Genomic DNA, 22,570 nt, shown 5'->3' with positions numbered 1-22,570 from the left:
CTTTCCACAGTGGCTGCAGACAATCTGGCAGCAATCACTGTTACTTTTTAATATTTCTGGTTATTTTGAGATATCCTCCAAATGTCTCAAAGAAGCCTTGGAACACTGAAGGGGAAAAAGCATTTTTTATTCATTTTTTTTTTTTTAGGAATAGCAGCATCAGGAGGAAAATGAAATTCAGCATGCCACTATTTGTTTTGCAGTGGTCATCACCCTGATTGCCAGCTCTGACAATATTTTCACAGAAAGGGTAACGAAATAAATGGTATTTGTTCTTTATAATAACTCTTTCAGTAGAATGTCAGGACCTGCATCTAAATGAATATATTCACATTTTCATGTTCCCATTTTTTATTTAAAGCTTTCCCTCCCAACTTTCTGAAACTACTTCATACAGACTTGGTAAGTTAAAATTAGGGTTCATGTAGTGGATAATGTCACATTTGAAAGCTAATCTGTAGAGACCTAGCTGCATGAACCTGCAAAAGCTAGATCTGATTTTTTTTTTTTTTTACATATTAAGTGTTTGTTTAGTTTAAATATGTCTGTATCTTTTTTGAGCAGTCTGAGCAATTTGCATGCTATGCAGCAGTCATCTTCTATACTTTATTAAATATCTGTCAATTATAAATATCAAGGTTTTACATTAATGTCAAGATAGTACATCAAAAATTCATGGAATATGTGACTTTTTTCAAGGGTATTTAATACTTAATGCATTTGTGTCATTTTTCTTTCTAGATATATTGACAGGTTTTATTAAGTGTTTGTTAGGGAGATTTCATTTTTACCAAGGGACTATAAAGAGAAGCTGCATACTAAATCAAATTCTTAATCAGAATATTGTTCTTTTTTGTGTGTCTTCAGATTCTTGTAATCTATAGGGTTTTAAAGTTACATAGTAAAATAGACCAAATCAGAAATCTAACATGATCAAATATGCTGACGTATCTTAACTTTAAAAGAGCTACTAGAATATTGTACCACAAGATGTTATAAATATGGTAATTACATGTGCTGGGATTTTTATTCTGCCCTGCGTCTTTTAGACCATATATTTTGTCCTTTATTGTAATTTCCTAGTGGTTTTATGTGAGTTACATCTGGATGGTGTCCACTTTGGGGCCATCCCAAATTTTCACAGACATACAAACCAGAAGGATGACAGAGCATTTGGCAGCATCCAGGATCTTTGCCCATGGGTTGGGTGTTTAGGTTGGCTCTTACAGGGGGCTGCTTGTGTGAAATGAACAATTGATCTCCCTGCAATCCACTGATCTAATACATGCTTCCTACAGAGAGGACAATGACAACATGTATAGGTCTTGCATCCTACGGTTGTTTGCTCCAGGTTGGGGTTGAGGCTGTGGGCTGGTGCTCCTGGAACGGGGTGTGTGCTGGAACGGCACACAGGGGCTGTAGCCGTCGCTTTTTGGCTGTTGAGCCCCTGCAGTGTCTGTGATGCCTTTTCACTTCCAGTGCATTATGGCCATAGTCATTCTTACCCTTGGAAAAACAGCATGTTCCGCTAAATCCTGCTGTTTCGGGGACAGGAGCAAGCAGGAGAGAACAGAGAGGACACACAGGGGTGTTTGCGTTCCCGGGACCTTTCTCCTGGGATGGACAGGTCGGACCCCGCTCGGCGGGGCGCTTGTCCACACTGCAGGTGCGCGGTGCGGCGCTCGGCCTGTGGGGTGCCGGCGGTGCTCGGCCTGTGGGGTGCCGTGGCCCCTCGGAGCAGTGCGCGGTGCCGCTCGGCCTGTGGGCTGCCCTGGCCCCTCGGAGAAGTGCGCGGTGCCGCTTGGCCTGTGGGGTGCCGTGGCCCCTCGGAGCAGTGCGCGGTGCCGCTCGGCCTGTGGGGAGCCGTGGCCCCTCGGAGCAGTGCGCGGTGCCGCTCGGCCTGTGGGGAGCCGTTGCCCCTCGGAGCAGTGCGCGGTGCCGCTTGGCCTGTGGGTGCCCTGGCCCCGCCGAGGGGAGCGGAGCAGTGCGCAGCGGCGCCGGCAGGGGGCAGTGCCGGCCCGCGCGGCCGGCGGTGTGAGGGCCCGGCCCGGGGGCGGCGGGGCCGGGCACGGCCGGGGGCCGGGGCAGCGGCACCCGCGGGGCTCCGGGCACTGCAGGCGGAATGCTGGATGTAAACTCGAGGCGCACAATGAGACCCCGCTCCTCACACCGATCGCCACGGGCCGGAGGGAAGCACGGCCGTGCTGGAAAGGGAAACTGAGGGGCTGATACTCGCAGTGTTGGTGTTGTCTTTCCCCGCTTAATTTATCAAGCTGCTGCAAAATACATCACTAACACTAGCAATAAGAGTTGAAATTAGATTGTCATGAATAAAAACTACAGGGAGGGTTTTGTTAGCAATAATTAATTCCAGCTGAAGGCTGAGTTTCTGTGTTCGTTTCTGGACTCGGGTCTGGACTGTCCGGCAGCGAAGGTGCCTCCTGAGATGTCTTGGCTTTGTCTCAGTCCTGGGTTTATGCTGAATATTTTTGTGAGAAGAAACAACTGTACAATGTGTTGCTACAATTAAATTCGAAGGGATTTGTTACACAATGACCATGCTATCGATGTGAGTGAAAGTCATATGGAAACGTAGAGTGCTGTACAAAGAAAAAAAAAATTAAAAGTGAGGGGAGGGACAGGAGGCGCTGGAATTGTTAACTTCGGTCGTGTTCCGGAGAAAGCCCATCGGAAGGGTTAACCGAGGGGCTGAGGGAGAGCAGCCACCTGGGACCTCACACCCAATTGGCAGTCTTTTGTAATATATAATTTGCCTAAAATTGCGCGCTGAGCACAAGCTTTTGTTTTCTAATTGATTTACGGTTTGAGCCACTTTTACCTCATCCCCTACTGTCCTGCACACAGTGCCAGCAAGTACATTACAGTGAGAAATGATAAATTACCACGCACTTGTGATGCTAATGCATCAAGAGTAAAAAACTGCGTACTACATGGAGCTTCATGCATTAAAAGCGTCGCAAAGATAGAGCTATGCAAAAAATCATTTGTATCTTCTGAAATAACCGTTTGATCATTTGCTTCAATTCGTCTCAGAGACCTAATTGAACCTGAAGATTAAAATTTATGCTGCTGTGGCTTTCCATTTGTGAATTGGAACAAAGTTCTAAAGAAAATGTGTGAATGTAGGCTTAAAGCTACCTGTATTTTCGAGACTTTAAATAAGTTAATTAGTTAGAAAAATAACGGGTATCAGAGCTTCTTAAAGCTTTTAGACATTAAATGTTTGCTTGTTAATGAGAGCTGCGTTACACATTCTCAAATTACACAGCTCCACTTTTAGATAGGAGCGTGTGTAGATGGGTTAATGTAGATACTGCCTAATCAGTGTTTGTCACCAAAGCTATTTAAATATTTTAATCTGCTTTTGTTTCAGAGGTGTAGTGCAACTTTTACTGAATAACGCTGTTACAGGTATCAAGGAAGAATTGAAAATCTTGTATAATATTTCTTGCATTTCTGAAATACCTCACTGATATCACAGAGGAGAAAAAAATGTGGAAGTTGGTGAAAGCTAATGCACACTTATTGTCTGATTTCTTTCTCCCACTGTGCATCGAGGGCTGGATTGTGTTTTACCTTCACATACTCAGTCCACCTTAAATTTTTTTTATTTTTGTACAATGTCTGTGGGTTCCAGCCTTGAAATATGAAGAAACAGATTTATGGCGGCTGCTGGGCACAACAAATTAAGTTGACAGTGATGTATGAGAGCATAATAGCATGATGATCCCTCTGTAGCGCGGCTGGACGCCTCCTGCTTCATTTGGCTCTTGTTAGGATCTGTTAGGCAGCTAAATAATGAAATTCTGCTGACTGATTTCTGATTTCTCTTTTCTTCCTCTTTTCACCTTTTTATGCAACTTACATTTTGCAGACCCATCCTAATGCCAGCAAACTGCCCTTAAAGGATTCTTTCACTTATGACGACTACAGGTTGGTCTGTCTTTTAATTTTTTTTTCTTTGTTTCTTTTCTGTTTTTACTATGGTAAACTATGGGGCCCTGGAAGTGTTAATTGGTGGGAAAGCCCTATTGTTACTGAAATGTTAATTGTAGAATTTGATACTAATGCACTTTATTAATGAAGAAGAAAGTGAAATAAATATGCAGATTTTAATTGTTACAAAGGAATAGTCATTCATTATAAGCAGTTAGTTTATCCCACTGGCACACATAGTCAGATTACTAAGGTTAATTTCTTGTTTCTTAAGAAAATAATTCACTTGACGTGGCAGGAGTTTTAGGGTTTGGAGAAATTTTTTTAATTTCTTTTTTTTTTTCATAAAAGTCTCTACCAGCACATACTAGCAAAAGTTATTATCTAGAGCTGCTGCTGTTGAACAGGAGAGCTGGAGAATGGAAGTTGTACACATGAAGCATTAGTGTCACTTGGAGGTGCTATAAGGGGTGACAGAACTAAGATTAAAAGAATAATAATTAAGATAATGAGAGCTTTAATTCTGTTAAATGATTAAAATAGCATGAATAAAAGGCATTCATAAGAGATTTTCTAGCCTAGTTGTACTTGTGGGTAAGGCTATGAAAGTGGGATTTCTGAAGCATGCCTCCTTCACTTAAAGGAAGGAACACACCAATTTACAAGTGAGGTGTTCTAAAATTTTACAGGCAAATTGCAACAATTAACATGAAGCATATTATTACTGTGTTTCAAGCAGTGTTTGTATATCAGAATTATCTACAATTTAACTTTAACTTTCTTTTTAGACATTAGGTTGATTTCAGTTTGCCACTGTCTTTCTTATCAATCTAGTTCTTCTGAAGAAATCCTTCACAAGTCTTATTCTGTATATTAAGTACATGTTAGTGGTGGAGTCTGTGGGAATTAAAATTATTTTGACCTTCTCCTGGTGACATCTTTTTTTCCCTCAAAAAACCTCACATCACATATATGTAGTAAGGCCAGAACATGGTGACACTAAGATACTTTTTTCCACTGGTGTTTAATATTAATTTTTTTCAGGTATAAAATAAAAATTGAAATTCTAGAAAGTACTGAAATCCTAAGCTTTTCTAAAGATTTTTATGTTTGAAAAAGTAGCTTGCATTTTGTTTACTTAACCTGACTTACAAGGGTTTTGAATGATGTCCATGTGCTAAAGAATTACATAATACTCTATTGTTTTTACCTGGATATCTGTTTGGAATGTTGTGGGTTTTTTTCCTCTCAATACTATTGAGCAAAAAGTTTGGCAATACTGACCTAAGCCAAAATCTTGCAGATTGAAGAGGAATACTTGGCAAAAGATTGTGCATGTGTCAGGTGGTTGCACTGGTTTCCAGTGCATGCAGTACTTAAGCTTTTTAGAGAGTGAGGGGGAAAACACACCCTGGCTCTTACAAGAGTTTGCACACAGATGAGAGCTCCTGCTGCCCAGCAGGAGAAGCTGCAGAAGCAGGTGACCCTGGGCTTGGGGTGTGTGCTGTGAGGAACATGTGGTGAAGGGCTGGGAAGCAGAAGCTGACACAGGGAGTGGATCCTGGCTGAGGATGCAGGAAATGGAAGGTTCTCTGTAAAGAGAAGGATCTCAGTCCTGGTTTGGTATTTGTTCTGTGTGCATGTCTTGGAAACCTGGGAGCTGCTGCTTTTCCTGCAAGTGATATTGCCTTCTACTGTTCCTATAGTCAGTGTGATCTTGAAGGAAACTAAGTTTGGAAACTCCCAATCTAAATGATTGCTTCAGGTGGGATATGGCCAATTGTGTTTTAATGCTTTGAACATTGACCAGCTCATGGTTTTGCCTTTTGCAGATGGGCAGTTTCCTCTGTTATGACACGGCAGAACCAGATTCCAACAGAAGATGGTTCCAGAGTTACACTGGCTCTAATACCTTTATGGGACATGTGTAATCATACTAATGGACTGGTAAGGATTTCTTCAGTGTTGCTGAAAGACTTTAAAGCTTAAGTATTAAGTCTTTCAACTGCTATACAACAGTTCAGTAGCACTTTCTGTTATGCTTCTTAACACAGGTATGTTATCTTCCCAAGAAATGCTAAAAAATCTAATATCTGAAAGAAAGGTTTGTCAGTTTCTCAAATATCTTATGATAGCTTTTTAGGCAGACCTTTCTTCATCTAGAGAAAACTTTACAATAGATTTGGTACTTGTGTAAAGTTATGTCTTATGTGCATATAATGTACTTTAAAAAGTTTTTATTTACATGACATGTCCAGGCAAGTCTGCAAAGTCTCCTGACATGGAGCTTTGTTTCTGGTGGGCTGAAGAAGATGCACGGCACTGGACAGAATTGTTCTGAGAACAGAAAGCAGGCACTGATGGATGTTGCCTCTCGTAGCTACCACTAGGGAAAGTGGTTAGAGATTTGCAACTAAGAAATACTGCCTGCTCTCCTAACCGTGCCCAAAGAGCCTTGTTACAGAGACAGCAACAACAAGAACAAAGCCTAGTTCAACAAAAACAGTACATCTGTTACTACATCAAAGAAACAAAATGCAAAAATACTACTTTAGGGCATATTAAACATTTAAAAGGTGACATATGTATATAGAAAGTCAGACCTGCTGACATTTTGGCTTACGTGCGCTAGTTCAGGGGATGATTCCTGATTTCATTAACAGACTAGTTAATGCTGAGGTGAGGAAATGGAAACCCAGAGAGGCTGGTTTATCAGTGTTGTTTAGTCATACTCATGCACACTTCAAAAATCATACCCCCTACTTGTGTTTCCAGTAGATATTATTTATTGTAAGCACTGGCTATAACCATCCTATTGAAGTGATCTGGGTCTTTTGTGGGAGGCTTGACCTGAGTGTTAGGACAGCAGTATGTGTTAGTGCTGTTGGTATAAAAAAAGTCTGTTTTAAATGAACAAACTGTAAAGCAAGTTGTTTTTCACTTGACATTTAGCTAATTTAGTGTTACTATGACTGTATCAATTACAGCATGGTAGGCTAGGCTACGAAGGTGCAAGTGTTTGGGGTTTATTATTTATTTATTTTTCCTTATTGCAAGGTGATTACATGTTGTTCTTTAACAGTGATTCTTGCCTTTGCCTATTTGTCATGCAATCTCACAGCTTTGATACAGCACTAAAGTTCATATGAGAGTCTTCAGTATAAAGAAAATTGCTTAAAATTCAGAAATGTGTATTTTTGTAATATAAGTCATAGCTGCAAGCATCAGTACTTCCTGTACCCTTTTCCTGCTGGGCATCTCTTTCAGATGCTTTTGCAGAGACTTGTCTGTATTCATTAGACAACTCTTAATGAATGCCTTCAAAGTTGGGATTAGAGTAAAGAGGAAGAGAATCAAGGTTCTGTGAGGGAAAATTTAAACATATATTAAAAGAGCAGCTATTTATGTTGTTTTACTCATTCAAACTTCTATTTAAATTGATAAAGTAATTTTTATTTTTATTATGCTCTTTAAGAGTGGGTTTGATTTGGAGCCAGCCTCTGGAGCCAAACCTCCTAATGCAGTAGTATATCAGGATTTGAAACATTTTTTTATGCTGAAATATATCCTAAAGGGCAAAGGAGGTTGTGCTGAACTTAAATGTTTTGTATATATATAAAAATTTCAGTCATTTATTTAATATTTCTAGGGAAAATAATTTAAATGGATATAAATTCAGGAAGGATAGAAAACTGTACTATTGGTAATGGGCTAAGAAAAACTACTAAAGCTATTTCTGTTGTGTGCTAGTTGCCTTTTACCATTAGAAATGGGGGGTGACTGCTAAGATAACTGTAGGCTGCCTATATCGTAGTTTATATTATTGGAGACTGAGGTGAGGGTGGGCTCTGCTTTCATCACAGCACAATCCCTGTAAAATACATGAAGGGAACTGTTATTCATTGCAGGAAAGTAAGAAACAAAAGATGACATTGAATGCACCCTGTGTAGTTTATTCCAAATGTAGTGCTGAAACACCTCCCAAATCAATCAGCTACCATACATATCCCTGTTCTTGCTTTATTGCGCAGGGCCCCTTTCCATGAGCTAGATAATAAAATGCTCTTTGGATTTGAACTGGAGCTAGGTCCATCCAGCTTTTTCTTGCCTCTGACACTATTAATTAGATCAACCTGCCTCTAAGAACTATTTCAAAATGGTTGTCTTCATGCATTTCTCATTGTTATTCTTTAGTGGGATTGTATTTTGACAGTCAGAGGTTGATTACCAGTTCTGACAGAGCTTTGAATAAGCTACATTCTGCCTGTTGGGCTGGGTCCATCCTTAATCACTGACCAGGCAGACTATTGCATGCTTTATACACAACTTGAAATTCATGTATCAGTCTGCTTCAGAAATAAAACTGAAGGGATGCAATTTGTCAGCTATCATGTGGGAAGAGAAGTAAACACCCTGTTAATTCTCTTACGTGACTGCTATTAAAAGAAAGAGGAAATAGGAGTCTAGCACTCCATTATGCTTTATAGAAAAGTCTTTCAGAAGTGCTGCTGGGTTTTGTGTGCTGTTTTGGGTTTTTTTTTTTAAAGCAAAACTAAAAATTTAAAAGAAAGATCAGTACTCCAGTGAGGCATGCTTAAACTGACAGAATCCTCCTCTTAAAATAATGGAATTTCCCCAGTCTGTGAAAGCCTTCTGTTCCACCAGCATTTCAAAGGATTGGGGTGGACATTTCACATTCAGAGCTATTTCACTGAGTTTACACACTAAGAAAATTTCAGGACAGGTCAAAAGTTTCTTGTTTGGATGAAAAGTACAGTTTTTCAGAAGATGACTGATTTGTAGAAGGTAGATTTGCTATCCTCTTGCATTTGTAACCTGCAATTCAGGGTAGGATATCTTTCTAAATCGAAAATCTTAATTAAAATTGTGCACTCCAAATTAGAGACTGCACAGGAATTTCTGTGTTCAAGTAGTGCAGCCTGTGTTTCGCAGTGGGCTGTATTGATGACTCTTGTGTTCCTTACTGATCTCCACAAGCCCATTTAACAGACCTGCAGTGAGGCATCTGCACAGGGAGCTTTCTGCAAGCGTCTGCAGGGCCGGGCTGCCCGTGCTTGGGGCTGACATTTTGGATTTGCTCCATTTGAAAGCACTGTTTCGGCTGACAAATGCGCATTTAATGATGCAAGCAGTGCAAAACTATTAATGTGTGAGCCATCAAGCAAGCTTTTGAAATAATCTGAGGAGTTCTGTCTTTGGACAAGCTGCATCCAAGATGGGAATCAGGCTATACTGCAACTCACGTCAGTCAGCTTACAAAAAAGTATGTTTTCATTTTTGAAGGCTGAGAGAGAATTGCTGGCTTTTTCTAGGTTTTTCCCCAGGCTCAGAGCATATTTTTCCGTAAGTTACCTCTGTCAGTACTGAACTCAGACTACCTACCATAAAAGTTGCTTTCTGATTTTTCAGCAGCTTATGTTCCATCCTGTGGCTGCATCTCTGGTCATACTTTTCAAGAACATGCTGTTCATCACTTAATAAAAAATATTACATTTTTAGGATAGCTTTACTTGTTAGTGTGACCCCTTTACAGTTTAGTAATTATTTTGGGGGAAGTGCAGGTTTGTCAAGAGAGTTTATCCTCTTCCATTGCCAGCTACCATCTCAAAAATCCTTTTAGCATTTTAAGAGTATTACTTAACTTTTAGATAAAGGGATTATTTTCAAGTAAATTATAATTCTCTGAAGATTGTATCCCCTAAAGATCCACAGTTATCTAATCCTTTTTCATTGAGAGATCAAAAATGTGTTGGCAGTTGAAGGATAAAGCACAGCATATAGAGCTGTCAGTGCCTTGCTCCCTTGGGCCTCATGGGAGTGACTGAAAGCTCCAGAACTTTATAACAAGCTGCCAGCTTTAGCATGGTACTTTGTCTGTGCTCTGTGGAGGGTACCTTCCTCAGAGCCTTCTGTTCACTTCAGGTAGGTTATTTCCTCCATTAGATTTCTTTAATACAGAGACTTTTTTAAAAAAAAGAGATTGCTCAGGAATCGTAAAGCAATCACTATCAGCTATATTCTGTTGTGCTGAGAAAGAAATGTGTGCAATTCCTATTGTTAATATTTATTTCCAATAGGGAAATTTGTCAGTGGTGGGAGAGAGAAATATAAAATGCTAAAGGTGCTTTTGTCACTCTTTTCCTGGATAGATCACTACAGGCTACAATTTGGAAGATGACCGGTGTGAATGTGTAGCCCTTCAAGATTTCAAGGCTGGAGAACAGGTAGTGTGAAGAGTTGGCTACATTATTGTTGGTCCATTAAGTTCTGTGAACACTTGGTGACTCCCTAGAAAATTTTAATGATGTAGTGGTGTGGATGAAACCCTGCTACATTTGAAATTTATTATGCTGAGCTAATTTTGAGTGAAAATGCTACCAAACTAAATACATGTACATTTTTCAGAATATTTTCTATGACTTGGTAGACCCCGACTGTAGGAGAGTTTTATTCCTTGTATTTTAAAGAACTAGTTGAAATATTTAATAATTGGTGAGTGAACATACAGAGCCACCAAGTTAGGAATTCTGGAAGAGCTTAGTAAAAGGCCCTATCCAAAAGACCAAAGATAAATAATTTTTAGATTTGTCTGTAGTAATGGATTGTAGAGTCTTTTTTAACAATGGTGTTTGTTGGCTTATGTTTCTTGTTAGTCTTTGTTCATGTAAAAGAGGTGAAATGCAGTACAGTTGCCAGTCATTTTAACCCATGCTGTTGTCATTGCAATGCTTAGTGGAAATGAGAAAGGACCTAAAAACATCCTGTGCCCCTTTCACACAGGCATGCATGCATTTACCTCTTCATGCTGAGACAGCAGGAGAGTCTTGCAAAGATGCATGGAACAGTTCAGAATGCAGTCTTTTGATCAGAACTGCTCAAAACCAAAACTGAGTGTGTCCAAACCAGGGATGCACTGGAGACAGTGGTTCCAGGAGTGTAGGAAGCCCCTGTGCTGTGTCAGCTGCCAGCCTAAACCCTCAAGTGGAGCAGCACTCCTTCTCTGACTGCTCCTGTGCAGCCAGCATGGCCAGACAAAGCCTTTGTCTATGAAACATCCTGAAATGTTTTGTAACTCAGCCTCTGAGTTTTTACTTTTACTCTGTTATTTTGCCAGTCTTACAATTTATAATATTGTGATTTTAATTTTTCTTTTGTATGCTACCTTTTTGTAACAAAGAAGTGTCTGGCATTTTTTCTTTATTGAATACATCTTTCCAAAAGTGTATTTATCCTCATTGCTATGCTGAGGTTTAGTGATTGTATATTTTTGCTCTCAGAATTTGTTATGGTAGTCAAATATTTTCTGTTTTTTCCAGTTGTGGTGTGATGAGTTAAAAGGGGTCCACAGTTTTTCCAGAAGTGATCCAATTTATAATTTTCCACAGCTGGCAATGGATGTGTCATATAGCTGTTCTGGCTGCTTTCTCCATTTCAGTTATAGAGGGTTCCTATATTTCAATTTTATTTTAGTAGTTTCACTTTGTCTGCTATTTATCAGAATTTCTGTGCAAACTTTAACTGTTAGTGACATCTTTAAAGCACTGTAATTATATAATGCTTCAGTCCTTTAATATACCATGCAGATGTCATTTCTTACAGTTTTAGCAGGAAGAATGTATGATCCATGCTTTTACTACTAAAAAATGTTAGGCAGCAGAGATCCACAGAGTCTGTCAAACACTGGCCTGAAATAAAGCAATTCTCACTCTGTTTAATTGGATTTTTTGTAAAACAGTCTTGGGGTGTAAGAGCATACTGTGTAATCTATACAGATATGTGACTTTTAGTTTTATATGAGATGTATCACAACAGTTTTAAAACTTGAGAGGGTGAGCAACTCTCTCCTTACCCACTGCCTCAATACACCTGGTCAGGTCACATGTTCATCAGATGAGTGTGTTACAGTATAATGTTCAGTATAATTCAACATCATACTTTAGCATTTAGTGCTTAGGATAAACAGCTCTTATACAAAATGGAAAACAGAGAAAGTAAATGGCATCATTGCTGTTACTGAGCCCTTTTGAGAGCGCTATGTCTTTCTCTGTCAGCTAGAGAGGAATGGAAGCTTGCAGGCATCCAGAGCACTGCTGTACCCTGAGGTTCTGAAGGGAATTCTGTAACTGATGGGACTTCTTTTTCTGACAATTTTGTTATCAAACACAAATGGGAAAATATCCTCTTGATGTGGGAGAATACAATTGCTACTCTGACCTCTAGTCCCATGAATTTCATACTGCCTAGCCCTGAGTTAAATCCATTCTGCAGGTTATATTTAGGAACTTCTTTTTAAATGTGAATTAAAGTAACTATATGCTTTATAAAAAAGAGTTCAGAGTAAAACAAAAATAAATACTGGCTGAACACAGCTCAGATCTCTCTGTGTGCTGTACTGTGGTATATCCATATCTTAAGGTAACATTTAAATGAAAGCAAAGTTGATCTATCAGCAGTATAGTTTTGAGTGGACATTTGGTTGGGGAAAATGATTCCAGAAACACCATTTCTTTTAATGGGCCCTCCTTGTCTCTGATTTTTTTAGCCTTTAATAAACCTTTGAAAGCTTATTTCTGTATGCTGGCACTTTATGTCAGTGGGAAAAACCAGAAAAATTTTTTTTTAAGTACAGAATAAGAATTTCTTCTTGCCTTTCAAAGTCTCTGTTATACATGTATATGTTTACATCTACCTCTAAAGTGTAATTGCCATATTGTATACAGCATTTTAGTCAATACCAGGAAACAAAGCATGTTTCTTCATATAACCAAATATACATTGTACTCAGAATAGTAACTCTTCTAGAAAATAACTTTCAAATTATGTCAATTTTGTGAGCTGATCTTAAGCTTTTTTCCTGTCCCTTCACTTCTCTTTTCATCCTTCTAGATTTACATTTTTTATGGCACTCGGTCAAACGCTGAATTTGTGATCCACAGTGGTTTTTTCTTTGATAATAATTCACATGACAGAGTGAAAATAAAGCTTGGCGTGAGTAAAAGTGACAGGCTGTATGCTATGAAGGCAGAGGTCTTAGCTCGTGCTGGTATCCCAACGTAAGTAAAACACAATGCCATGGCTTTTTCAAAACATTTCCAAAGTCTAGAGTGTCCAGGAAAGCATATATGGAGCTCTTTTGTGATAATTTTCTTAGGTGTTATATTTCTCCTGTTTGTATAGGAAATTAAAGTTATTGTAATAATATTTACAGAAGTTCTCTGAACTGTATTATCATCTAATTTGAACCATATATAAGGAGAAAAGCCTTTGCTTTAATAACCATTTGAACAAAAACAGAGCAAGGATTAATTTGAAGCAATCTGTGGCTTTACTTTCTTTCCTATCCCTTGTAGACATAGTACAATGCTCAGTATGTGAATCACAGCATTTTCCTTTAGTCATTTCAGTCCAGAGGGTACTATTAGGAGCAGCAGACATGAAACATTGCATTTTCATGAATTTATTATGAAAGCTGTGTAAAATAATTTTAAGTGTAAAATAGTAGAGATAATCATTCTTTTCAGATACAAGTTAGGGAAGCTTTTCTGTTTGAGCTAATGTTACCTAATATTTTTTAAGTTACTTTTGTAGCAGTACATTTGTTGTATACTTTATGGTCTTTTATGTTAAAATAAGTTAAAAGGTATGACAATTGGACTTGTATTTACTGTTGTTATTTGATTGTTTCTTTTATTAGTTCAAGTGTTTTTGCCTTGCACTCCACTGAGCCTGCAATCTCTGCCCAGCTTTTGGCTTTCCTTCGAGTGTTTTGTATGAGTGAAGGTAGGATATTTTATGAAGATAACCTAATTTATTTTTGTCTTGTTGGGGGGATTTTTGATTTTTTTTTTTTTTTTTTTGTTAATGTAGGAATGGAATAGACATTTATATAAAACATTAAGATAGGTGATCAGAAAAGTTGAGGAGTTTCAGTTACAAAGAAATTTTTAAGCTACTGAGAAGCCCAATCTTTGGCCATGTCATCTGAGGGAATATTTCAGTAACTCTGAAAGTATGAGATGATACAATTTTTTTATTTCTTTTAATCTCACAGACTCTTGTGAATGAGTGAGCTTTGGAGTTGGATCTCTAGTTCTTAAGTTTCAAAATAGTTTGCAGAACAAGATCCTGCAAGACCTAGGGGTTTACATGCTTAAAATCACAGCATTTTAGTCATCACCACTGGAATAATTTATGTATGAAACTGGAATATTCTATATGATAGAGGAAATATGGAAGAGACATTTCAAAGTTGAGTATTTTCAGTATTTTAGTAATTTGTGAACTAAATATTCAATATTTTGGTAATTGGTAATTGGTAATTTCTGTATTTGCAGACTGTTTTTCTAGTGTTTCTCTTCTGTTACTTTTATTTGTGGGGCAAAATATGTGTACATTTAATAAATATGCACCTTATTTGTGCATGTGAAACTTCTCATTAAATGCTCATAATAGCTCCTTGTTGGTTAGATGCAGTTTTGAAGGTTATGGATGTGACAGTTTGTCATGACAGTGAGAGAACTCCCTTGCAGTAAGGAATACTGTGCAGATGATGTGGATTTTTTGTGCCAGCAGGAATACTGAAGTAGTTGAGTTTCTGCATGTGGTCTATTTGCTTTCTTTAATAAAAACAATGTAACTTAGTGTCATGCCTTTACTTCCTCTTGTCATCTATCTTTTAGAGTTTACTAAGAAATTAGAATATACTGGAACAGTTCAGTTGGAAGGGACTCTTCCATCTCTTACAATTGCCTCATACTTCTGGGAAGTAAATTCAAGGGAAGAAAATTTTAGGATGCTGATGAGGGAGTGAATTTTGACTTGGAGAGGAAAATATAGCTAGTGAATGCTTTAATTGCATTTCTTGGTATATGATTGTGCTCACTTTATTTATATGTCTTAAATAGTGTTTAAGAAAACTGTTTATTGAGAAACTACATGCAAGCTCTTGGTGAAGTTTGTCATAATAGCTTTGCAGTCAAATTTATTAATTAAAACTCAAATGAAATTTGTGTAATATCAAGGAACTCATTAAATATTTTCTGCTCTTGAGTTTTGATGGATGTCTTTTCTGACCACCTGTAGGAAGCTTCTGCTACTGAAAAAGATTATCAAAACAATAGGAAAAAGAATTCCATTGCTATTTGCACGCTCTTTGGCCTGTTCCTTTTATTCTCAAAAAGTTCATTGCGCTCTTTACAAATTTCCTCCCTTTAATTTATGAATGATTTTACAAAACATTCTGTTTCACTGACAGAGATTTATGCTGTGTATGAGAGGCTGTGATGTCTAAAGTATCTTCATTTCCAGGTGGAGAGAAAGCCCATTTGCTGCTGACCTGAAGATTTGCAGTTGTCTCTTTGAGGCAAATCCTAGAAAAAAAGCAGCATATCTGATAATTGTTATTTGAGGAGAGGGTTATTTTTTGCTAGCTGCTCAAATATATACGATTGAAAATAAATCTTTCTGCAGTTTGTCAACTGACAAAGTGAATGATGAGATTGTTTTTTAACAGATTGGTTTTATACTTATTGCAGAAGAGCTGAAGGAGCACTTGATAGGTGAGCATGCGATTGGCAAAATCTTCACTCTGGGGAACTCTGACTTTCCTGTTAGCTGGGACAATGAAGTTAAACTTTGGACATTCCTGGAAGCCAGAGCATCCCTTCTTTTGAAAACCTATAAAACAACTGTGGAGGTAAAATTATCATTATGTGTAATTTAAAAGTCTGAGTTCTTCTGTGCATTGTAATTGTAGGAAAAGATTTTTTGTCCTCCATCTTGTCTTTGCAAACTTCAACCTGAATGTTAGTACATAATTAATTCTGTACTTTTTTAAGTGTAGAAATAGTTTTGCATTATCTAAGGAAAATCAAATAAGATTGCAAAAAAGAAAATTTTGTTAATGTAATTTTGTTAATGTATTTTTCCTTTGATTTTCCAAGTAGAGACTACCTGCTTTTTTCTCTGCAAATAAGATGGAGAATCAGTTTCAACTTGTTGTCTGTTAGTTGCATTCTCCAGACTGCAAAGCAATGTGCATCTATTGCAAATGTATAAGTGCATCTACATGTTGCATGTATTTGTGAAGTAACCTGACTTTGCTTGTCATGCAGACTGATTTATGTGCAGAAATTTTGGGCTTTTTTATGATTTCATGACGAATTTCACTGGGACTCCTTGCAGACCCCCTCATGTCCATTTGGCTCTGCCTGGTGTCTCTCCTGCTCGGAGAAAGAGATGAGGTGAGGGGCTGTTTGGTTGTGTGAGGTGTCAGTAGCAGAGTTGCTTTTTCTTTCCCACCAGGTGGATAAGTCCTTCCTGGAGACCCATGACCTCACCCCACATGCGACAATGGCCATCAAACTGCGCTTGGGTGAGAAGGAGATCCTGGAGAAGGCGGTGAAGAGCGCCGCTGCCAGCAGAGAGTATTACAGCAAACAAATGGCAGACGGAGCTCCGCTGCCCAAGTATGACAAGGGCCACATTGCCTTGCTGGAGAACACTGTGGCAGACTCTAGACTCCCTATTGTCTTGAGAAACCTGGAAGATGTGGAAGAGCAAGGGGACTTAAAGATTGATGAAGCCATTGATGCTGAAGTCACAGAGAATGGGTTTGTAAATGGTGAAAACTCTTTATTTAATGGGACCAAATCAGAAAGTGAAAATCTTAGTAAAGAGAAAAGCAACAGAGGGACTGAAGATGCCAAAGAATCTTCTTCAGAAAGTACTGATGAGGTTAAAGAATAGTCCTAAAATTTTACTTTCTTGTGAAATTAAACTAGCTGAAGTTTATCAACAGTGCATTTATGTTGGTGTGTTCCTTTGTTAACATTTCTCTTTCTGCAGAGAAAAATGGTTTTGCTGCTTTATATAAAAATGAAATTTTAAGTTATTTAAAAGATTTAGCATCCCTTTTCAATTAAGATTGCCATCTTGCTTTCAGGCAAAAACCGGGGAAAAAGGTGCCTTTGGAAGATTTTGCAGCCCTTTGTTGAACCAAATGTATTTTCTTCCTGGGGAAGAATTAAGCTCTTCTATCTGCTGTGCGTTTGTTGTTCTGTCACTCTGACTACCGAAATTAAAAGCTTGCTCTGCCTCCTGCCAAGAAAAGCAGAAGGCAGGACTGACTCGGTATTCAGCATGAAGGTAGGGGAGCAATACAGCAGAAAACTGAATGAGAGGATGAGAAACTTGGGAGACTGGAGGAAAACCTGTTTAAAATCAGGTGTGCCAGTCCAGGAAAAGGTAAGGTGGCAACCTTATGATTGGTAGTTTTAAATGTCAATGAGAATCCAAATTGCATACACTTAAAGTGATCTCTGAAGATTTCAGTTTACTTTGTCTTTTGTTTACTGTATGAAATATCTTTCTTCTTCAGTCGGAGTTAGGCTGCTACAATACAACATTCATGAACTTTTAAAGGCTGACTACTTTTTATTTCCAGGCAGTTTTTATTTACAATGTTGGTAGAGCTACTGGAGATTTTGCAAGCAGATAGGCCAAGCCACAGCTTTAAACTGATCAAAGTGAGGTCACTTCCCAGCTTCTTCAGGTTTTCACAATGAGCTAGAGATTTTCAAAGCTACACTTTTGACTAAACCATTATTAAAAGGAAAATATTAATAATGTTCTTGTCTGCTACTCCTTCATTTCTGTCTTGTTGAATGTAACATTGAATTCACATGGTTACCTGATCTTACTCAACTTTATCTTTTGGTTAAGATATTAATTGATCCTGCTTTCTCAAAGGAAATGGCAATCAGGTTTATGTATTTTTGGCCCAAGTCCAAACCACAGCCAAGTCTGCAGTGGTTTTTGCCATTTAGATTGTGTCTTCATCTGATGCACATTTCTTGCGATACTGCCACAACTTAAGCAGGTCTACTGTCACCAGCAGTTTTGGTCACTGTCATAGTCCATGTTTGAATTTCTGGGTGGAAACCATACAGTCCTAGCACTGTGCAATATCAGAGCAAGGGTAATTCCATGGCTTGACTTTGAAATTACCAGCCTATTAGGAGGAGAGGAGGGCAGAATATTTTTATTTTATGGATCAATTCAGAGGAGTATAAAGTGGTTTCAATCCATTCTCAATATTAAGGACTTTGTCTTTTACTTTTGTATCCTTAAGTTCATGATGATGGATAGAATGGAAAGCTTGGACAGTTGTTTAAAACTCAATAGAGGTTGCAAACTGCTCATCGAAGATCAGTTGCAGTAAATCGTCTTCTGGCACATTTGTAGTTTTTTTAGCCTTGCTTTTTTCATACTGCAACCTGGAACATGTGTTTTTGCATCAATCTTTGGTGCAATACACATTTAAATAGTGACCTTCTTTCAGGTTGTCATAGAAGTTCTGGTGTTCAGCTAGTATCAGTGTGGGGAAAATAGAAAAAATAGTTTTTTAAAACGTATTTCACTAAGAATGGCATGTTGCCATTGCACCTTGGATATTGCTTCATCACTAACAAGATGCTGGACCAGTATTTTTGTAACTATATGCTGCCTTTGGTAGAATGTCATGGAATTGTTGTCTTGACAATTTAAATGTCATACAAGAGTCATTACGTTTTGGTTTTTATTAGGACCAATACTCCACTTCTGTTTCTGCCACTTACATTGCACAACATTGTACTAGATACTATGATGCAATTCTGAAACTAGCCTTCCCTGAAAATTATAACTGTAATTCAGAATTTAAATGCTTTGATTCAATCTGATACACTGTATTTTGTTCCAGTATTTGCTAATATCTATGGCTTAGCAAAGCCTGTGGTCACCACAGGACAGAATGTGTGGGTTTTCTTGAATAAAATATAGTTCTACCATGTCTTCACTAGTGAGTGTAATATACAAACAAAACCTCTACCTGATACTGACTGCTGTATCTTTTGGGGTCTGTGGGGAGAGGAATATCTGTCCAGGTGTACAGATGAAGATTAAAGGACAAATAGCTGGGGAAAAAAAAAAAAAAAGGATTCAATTAAAAGAAAGGAAAGTGTTCTACTGAGTGCATGGTCAAATTCTTACTCTTCATCTGTTAGTGTTATTTAGAAAAATATGTTACACACAATAAAAATAGTGAGTAATCTAATTTTGTAATTTGCATTTTTCCTCTATGCATGTAATGGTTCCTTCAGAAGCACTAACCTAAAACTTAAGCTTTTGAAAACTGAGGTGAAAACAAAAAAAATTGGCACTGATGAGCCCTTATTACCATCTGTCATGAAAACAGACCTTTCAAAGCATTTTAAAGTTAACTTTCTTCATAATGTTTGGTTAAGAGGCTGTTCACACTAATCCCAGGCTAAATGCCAAATCTTGCTTCTGTTTAGCTATCTAAAGTATTCCTGTAAGAAAGACATCACTTGCATTTCTCGGACTGTTCTCCAAAAGCAAAACAGGGGAAAAAAAGCCTTTTGAATTTTACATGAACCTACCTACTGATGAATCATTTCCCTAACAACCTGTAACTAGTTTGGGTCCGTGCCACGAGGTGATGTCCATATTTCCCTCTTGATAAAGTCAAATATACAAAATTGAGCAACAACTGCCAGCCTGAAAAATGTTTTTAAAGTGTAAATGCAACTGTAGCTTAAGTGCTGTCATGAGTGAAGGAGAAATGAGAGCCTTCTGGCTGGGGAGGTGGGATGGTTTTTGTTCTTGGCTAGAATATTTATTCTTTGCCTCAGACATTATTATAAGGTGGCACGTACAGAAAATCTGTGCAGCCCAACAGTAGATGCCTTCTCGAGGCTGATTTGCCTTTAGGGAGAAATGATCATCATGGAGTCCTGAAACTCGCATGATTCAATGGTATTCTGGAAGATTTAGTTTACAAAATCTCCTCTAGTTCACATGTTTGAAACCAGTATGCAGTATCTACTGCTGCCCCTTCTTTCTCCCTCCCTAGTTGTATAGAAAGGCATGTGAAGTAATTATGAAACATTTGAAGTATTTCAATCAGACAAAAGAAAGGTGCTCCCAAAATCTTCTTTTCTGATTTTATGTAATGAAACTCAGTCCAGGTATTTCTTATACTCTGTTCCAAACAGGAGTTTTCAGTAAAAACATTGCCCTCCCAAATTTATCTGATGAAGCATACCCATCCCTTTTCCTCTAGAAGATTTTTAACTGATCCTTGTTGAAGTCAGATATGACCACATGATTTTCACGTAATTACCATCTATATTTAATAGTTTCTATCGAGTTTCCTTCTTTGCATGCACTGCATGCTGTGCAAAGTACAGCACATAAATTGGTGACTCATGGTTAGGAGAGCTTTCTTAGCATTTCCTGGGTTCTACATCTATTTCCTAACAAATGCCACAAGTTTGGAAACCATGTGGACGATTTTTCAGTCAAAATTAAAAAAAAAAAAAACCTCTCAGTCCATAATTAAGAAAAAAGCAAACCACAAATGGTCCTGGGGTTTGGATCTGGTGTAATTTGTAATCATGGAAGATTAAGCTAGGTAGGGGAGGAAGCTGAGGAGGTGTCCTTTCCTAAGTGGAAAAGAGGAGCTGGACAAGTGATCAACAGCTGGTTTGTCTAGCTACCAGTTTGTCCCCTGCCAGGGAGGCAGGGGTTGCTGTTCTGAAGAACAGGAAGTTCAGGAATTATTTCAGTGCATGTTCAAAATCATCTCAAATTAGTTCTGTAATTACTGTGAAATTTCACAATTAGGCAAGGCCTTCACTATGGATCACAAACACATATGGATCACAAACAGTTGCGTTGAACTGGCAGTGAAGAGCAGATGTGAATGGCTGCTGACACCGAGACTTGACTTTGTTTCTTCAGAAAGGTGCTTAAAATCTGTGGGAGTATAGGGGATAGAATCTTACTCGTGAGTAATACTGGTTTCAGAACTGAGTTGCCATTACTTAAGCACAGATTCAAACACCATCAGAAGTAGATAATTGAACTTAAACAGTGGTATTTTATGTAAGTTTGCTGTTTTTAAAAAATGGGCTAACTTGCCAGCCCTGAGTGCACAAGTCAGTTGTCCTTTGAATAGGATTAACAGGGGCCAAAAGCAAATTTCTCTGTAACATCCCATGCATGGCAAACACCAAGAGTAGCTTCATTCCAACTTGTAGCCTTGTTTCACTTACACATGGTTCTGACCAGGTTCCCTCTTGCTTTGTGTTCAGCTGGGGCAACCTGCCTGTGCCCTAGATGCTTTTCTATCTCTGGAGAAGTGTGGGCTGTCCTCTTGGCCAGTTCAGCAGTGCTTGACATGGTGCTGTGGAAGTCAGTAGATTCCTTGGACCCATGCAAATGGAGCATTTATTTCTTTCTTTTAGCTTTCTTTTTGCAAATGCTCTTTGATTTAAATATGCTGCAGTTTGTTGTCGAATTCACAGAAGTTGCCTGTTCCTCCTGTGTAAGGCTGAATTTTGGAAACTGTGTAGGTGTCCTGCATCCAGCAACTGCTTTATGATATGGGTTTAAGGGAAATTCCATTCCCTTTGCTGTATTCCACACTGGTTCACTGCTTTCAGTAATGTTAATACCTCAGCCAAGGCTCCTAATTTCAGCACTACTAAGTGGGCTTGTACACAGATTTGTGCTACAAAGGTATGAATAATGTGCTTTAAAACTGAATCTCCATGCTGAAACAGGCATGCACAAACAGCCTTCTATGAACTGCAAAGGAATTTTTAGATTGCCTTGAATATCTATAAGTCCCACTGCCTTGCAGCAATTAATTCAAGTGATTGGATGCTAGGAATGGTTTATTATAATTGCACACAGGTAGTAATTTATTAGGGTGGCTGTTTCTTTTGGCATATGTCAAGAAGGTCAGAGTTTAGGCTTTTTTGGACATTAACCTAGTCTTCTGAAACTCTGAAGTTCCACTTTTTGGTCATTAATTTTGTACATGCTGAGATTGTGACAATTAACCCACTTAATAAAGGTCAAGTTTCAATTTTTTCCAATTTCTGGAACACTTAACTTTATTCCTTCTTGAAAATGGGCAGATACAGAATGATAAATAGTTATTAAATGAGAACGAAGATGTAGTTCTGCTGTCAAGATACTATTGAATGGTTAGTAACAAAAGGACCAGAGCTGCTATGGATTTGAAATAAAAGGAGTAGCACAGATCAAACTATAGGTAAATAAAATAGAAAAGTGTACATCATAGTGAGTGTTTAAAGTCATTTCTACATACATCCCTGTTGACTGACTCTACCTAAGCTTCTAAATTATGCAAATCCATAATTTGTCCCTTTAATTTTTTCCAGGTACACATGTGATTTTTTCCACAGCTGTAAAACAGCATCAAACCACAGCTAAAAGGCATAAACAAGCAAAGTGAGTAAGGAAGTGGTGGTGGTGTTTTCAGGTGACCAAAACCTAGTTATACTGCATTCCTTAATAATTCCTGGATGAAAGGAGCCACAAGATTAGGTAAAAAGAAGCCCTTGGTTCTGTCTAGTGGCATCAATTCCTAAAGGGTACATTGGCATGTTGTGTCTCTTAAGCTATCACTTAAAAATTCTGAAAAGTATCTATCAAAAAGCATATTTATTACTTTTAAATTGTATCATCCATTGAAGAAATGTATGCAGACAAATCAGAA

The 22,570-nt window shown here is 38.2% G+C and overlaps 1 protein-coding gene across 1 annotated transcript in view; it reads left to right on the top strand.

Annotated features, from left to right (window-relative positions):
• SETD3 (SET domain containing 3, actin N3(tau)-histidine methyltransferase) overlaps positions 1–19,072 on the top strand; it is a 62,084-nt gene extending 43,012 nt beyond the window's left edge. Inside the window, exons 7-13 of the mRNA XM_059474391.1 lie at positions 3,896–3,954; positions 5,790–5,904; positions 10,128–10,202; positions 12,865–13,031; positions 13,673–13,758; positions 15,513–15,673; positions 16,282–19,072. Of these exons, the coding sequence (XP_059330374.1) occupies positions 3,896–3,954; positions 5,790–5,904; positions 10,128–10,202; positions 12,865–13,031; positions 13,673–13,758; positions 15,513–15,673; positions 16,282–16,725 (1,107 nt within the window). The 3' untranslated portion in view covers positions 16,726–19,072. The remainder of the gene's footprint in view (positions 1–3,895; positions 3,955–5,789; positions 5,905–10,127; positions 10,203–12,864; positions 13,032–13,672; positions 13,759–15,512; positions 15,674–16,281) is intronic.
• The last annotated feature ends 3,498 nt before the right edge of the window (positions 19,073–22,570 follow it).

Source organism: Ammospiza nelsoni, chromosome 6 (genome assembly GCF_027579445.1).
Source record: "Ammospiza nelsoni isolate bAmmNel1 chromosome 6, bAmmNel1.pri, whole genome shotgun sequence".
In the NCBI taxonomy this organism is placed as follows: Eukaryota; Metazoa; Chordata; class Aves; order Passeriformes; family Passerellidae; genus Ammospiza; species Ammospiza nelsoni.
Note: the sequence above shows the minus strand (reverse complement) of the source record. Positions and strands in the feature narration are given on the sequence as shown.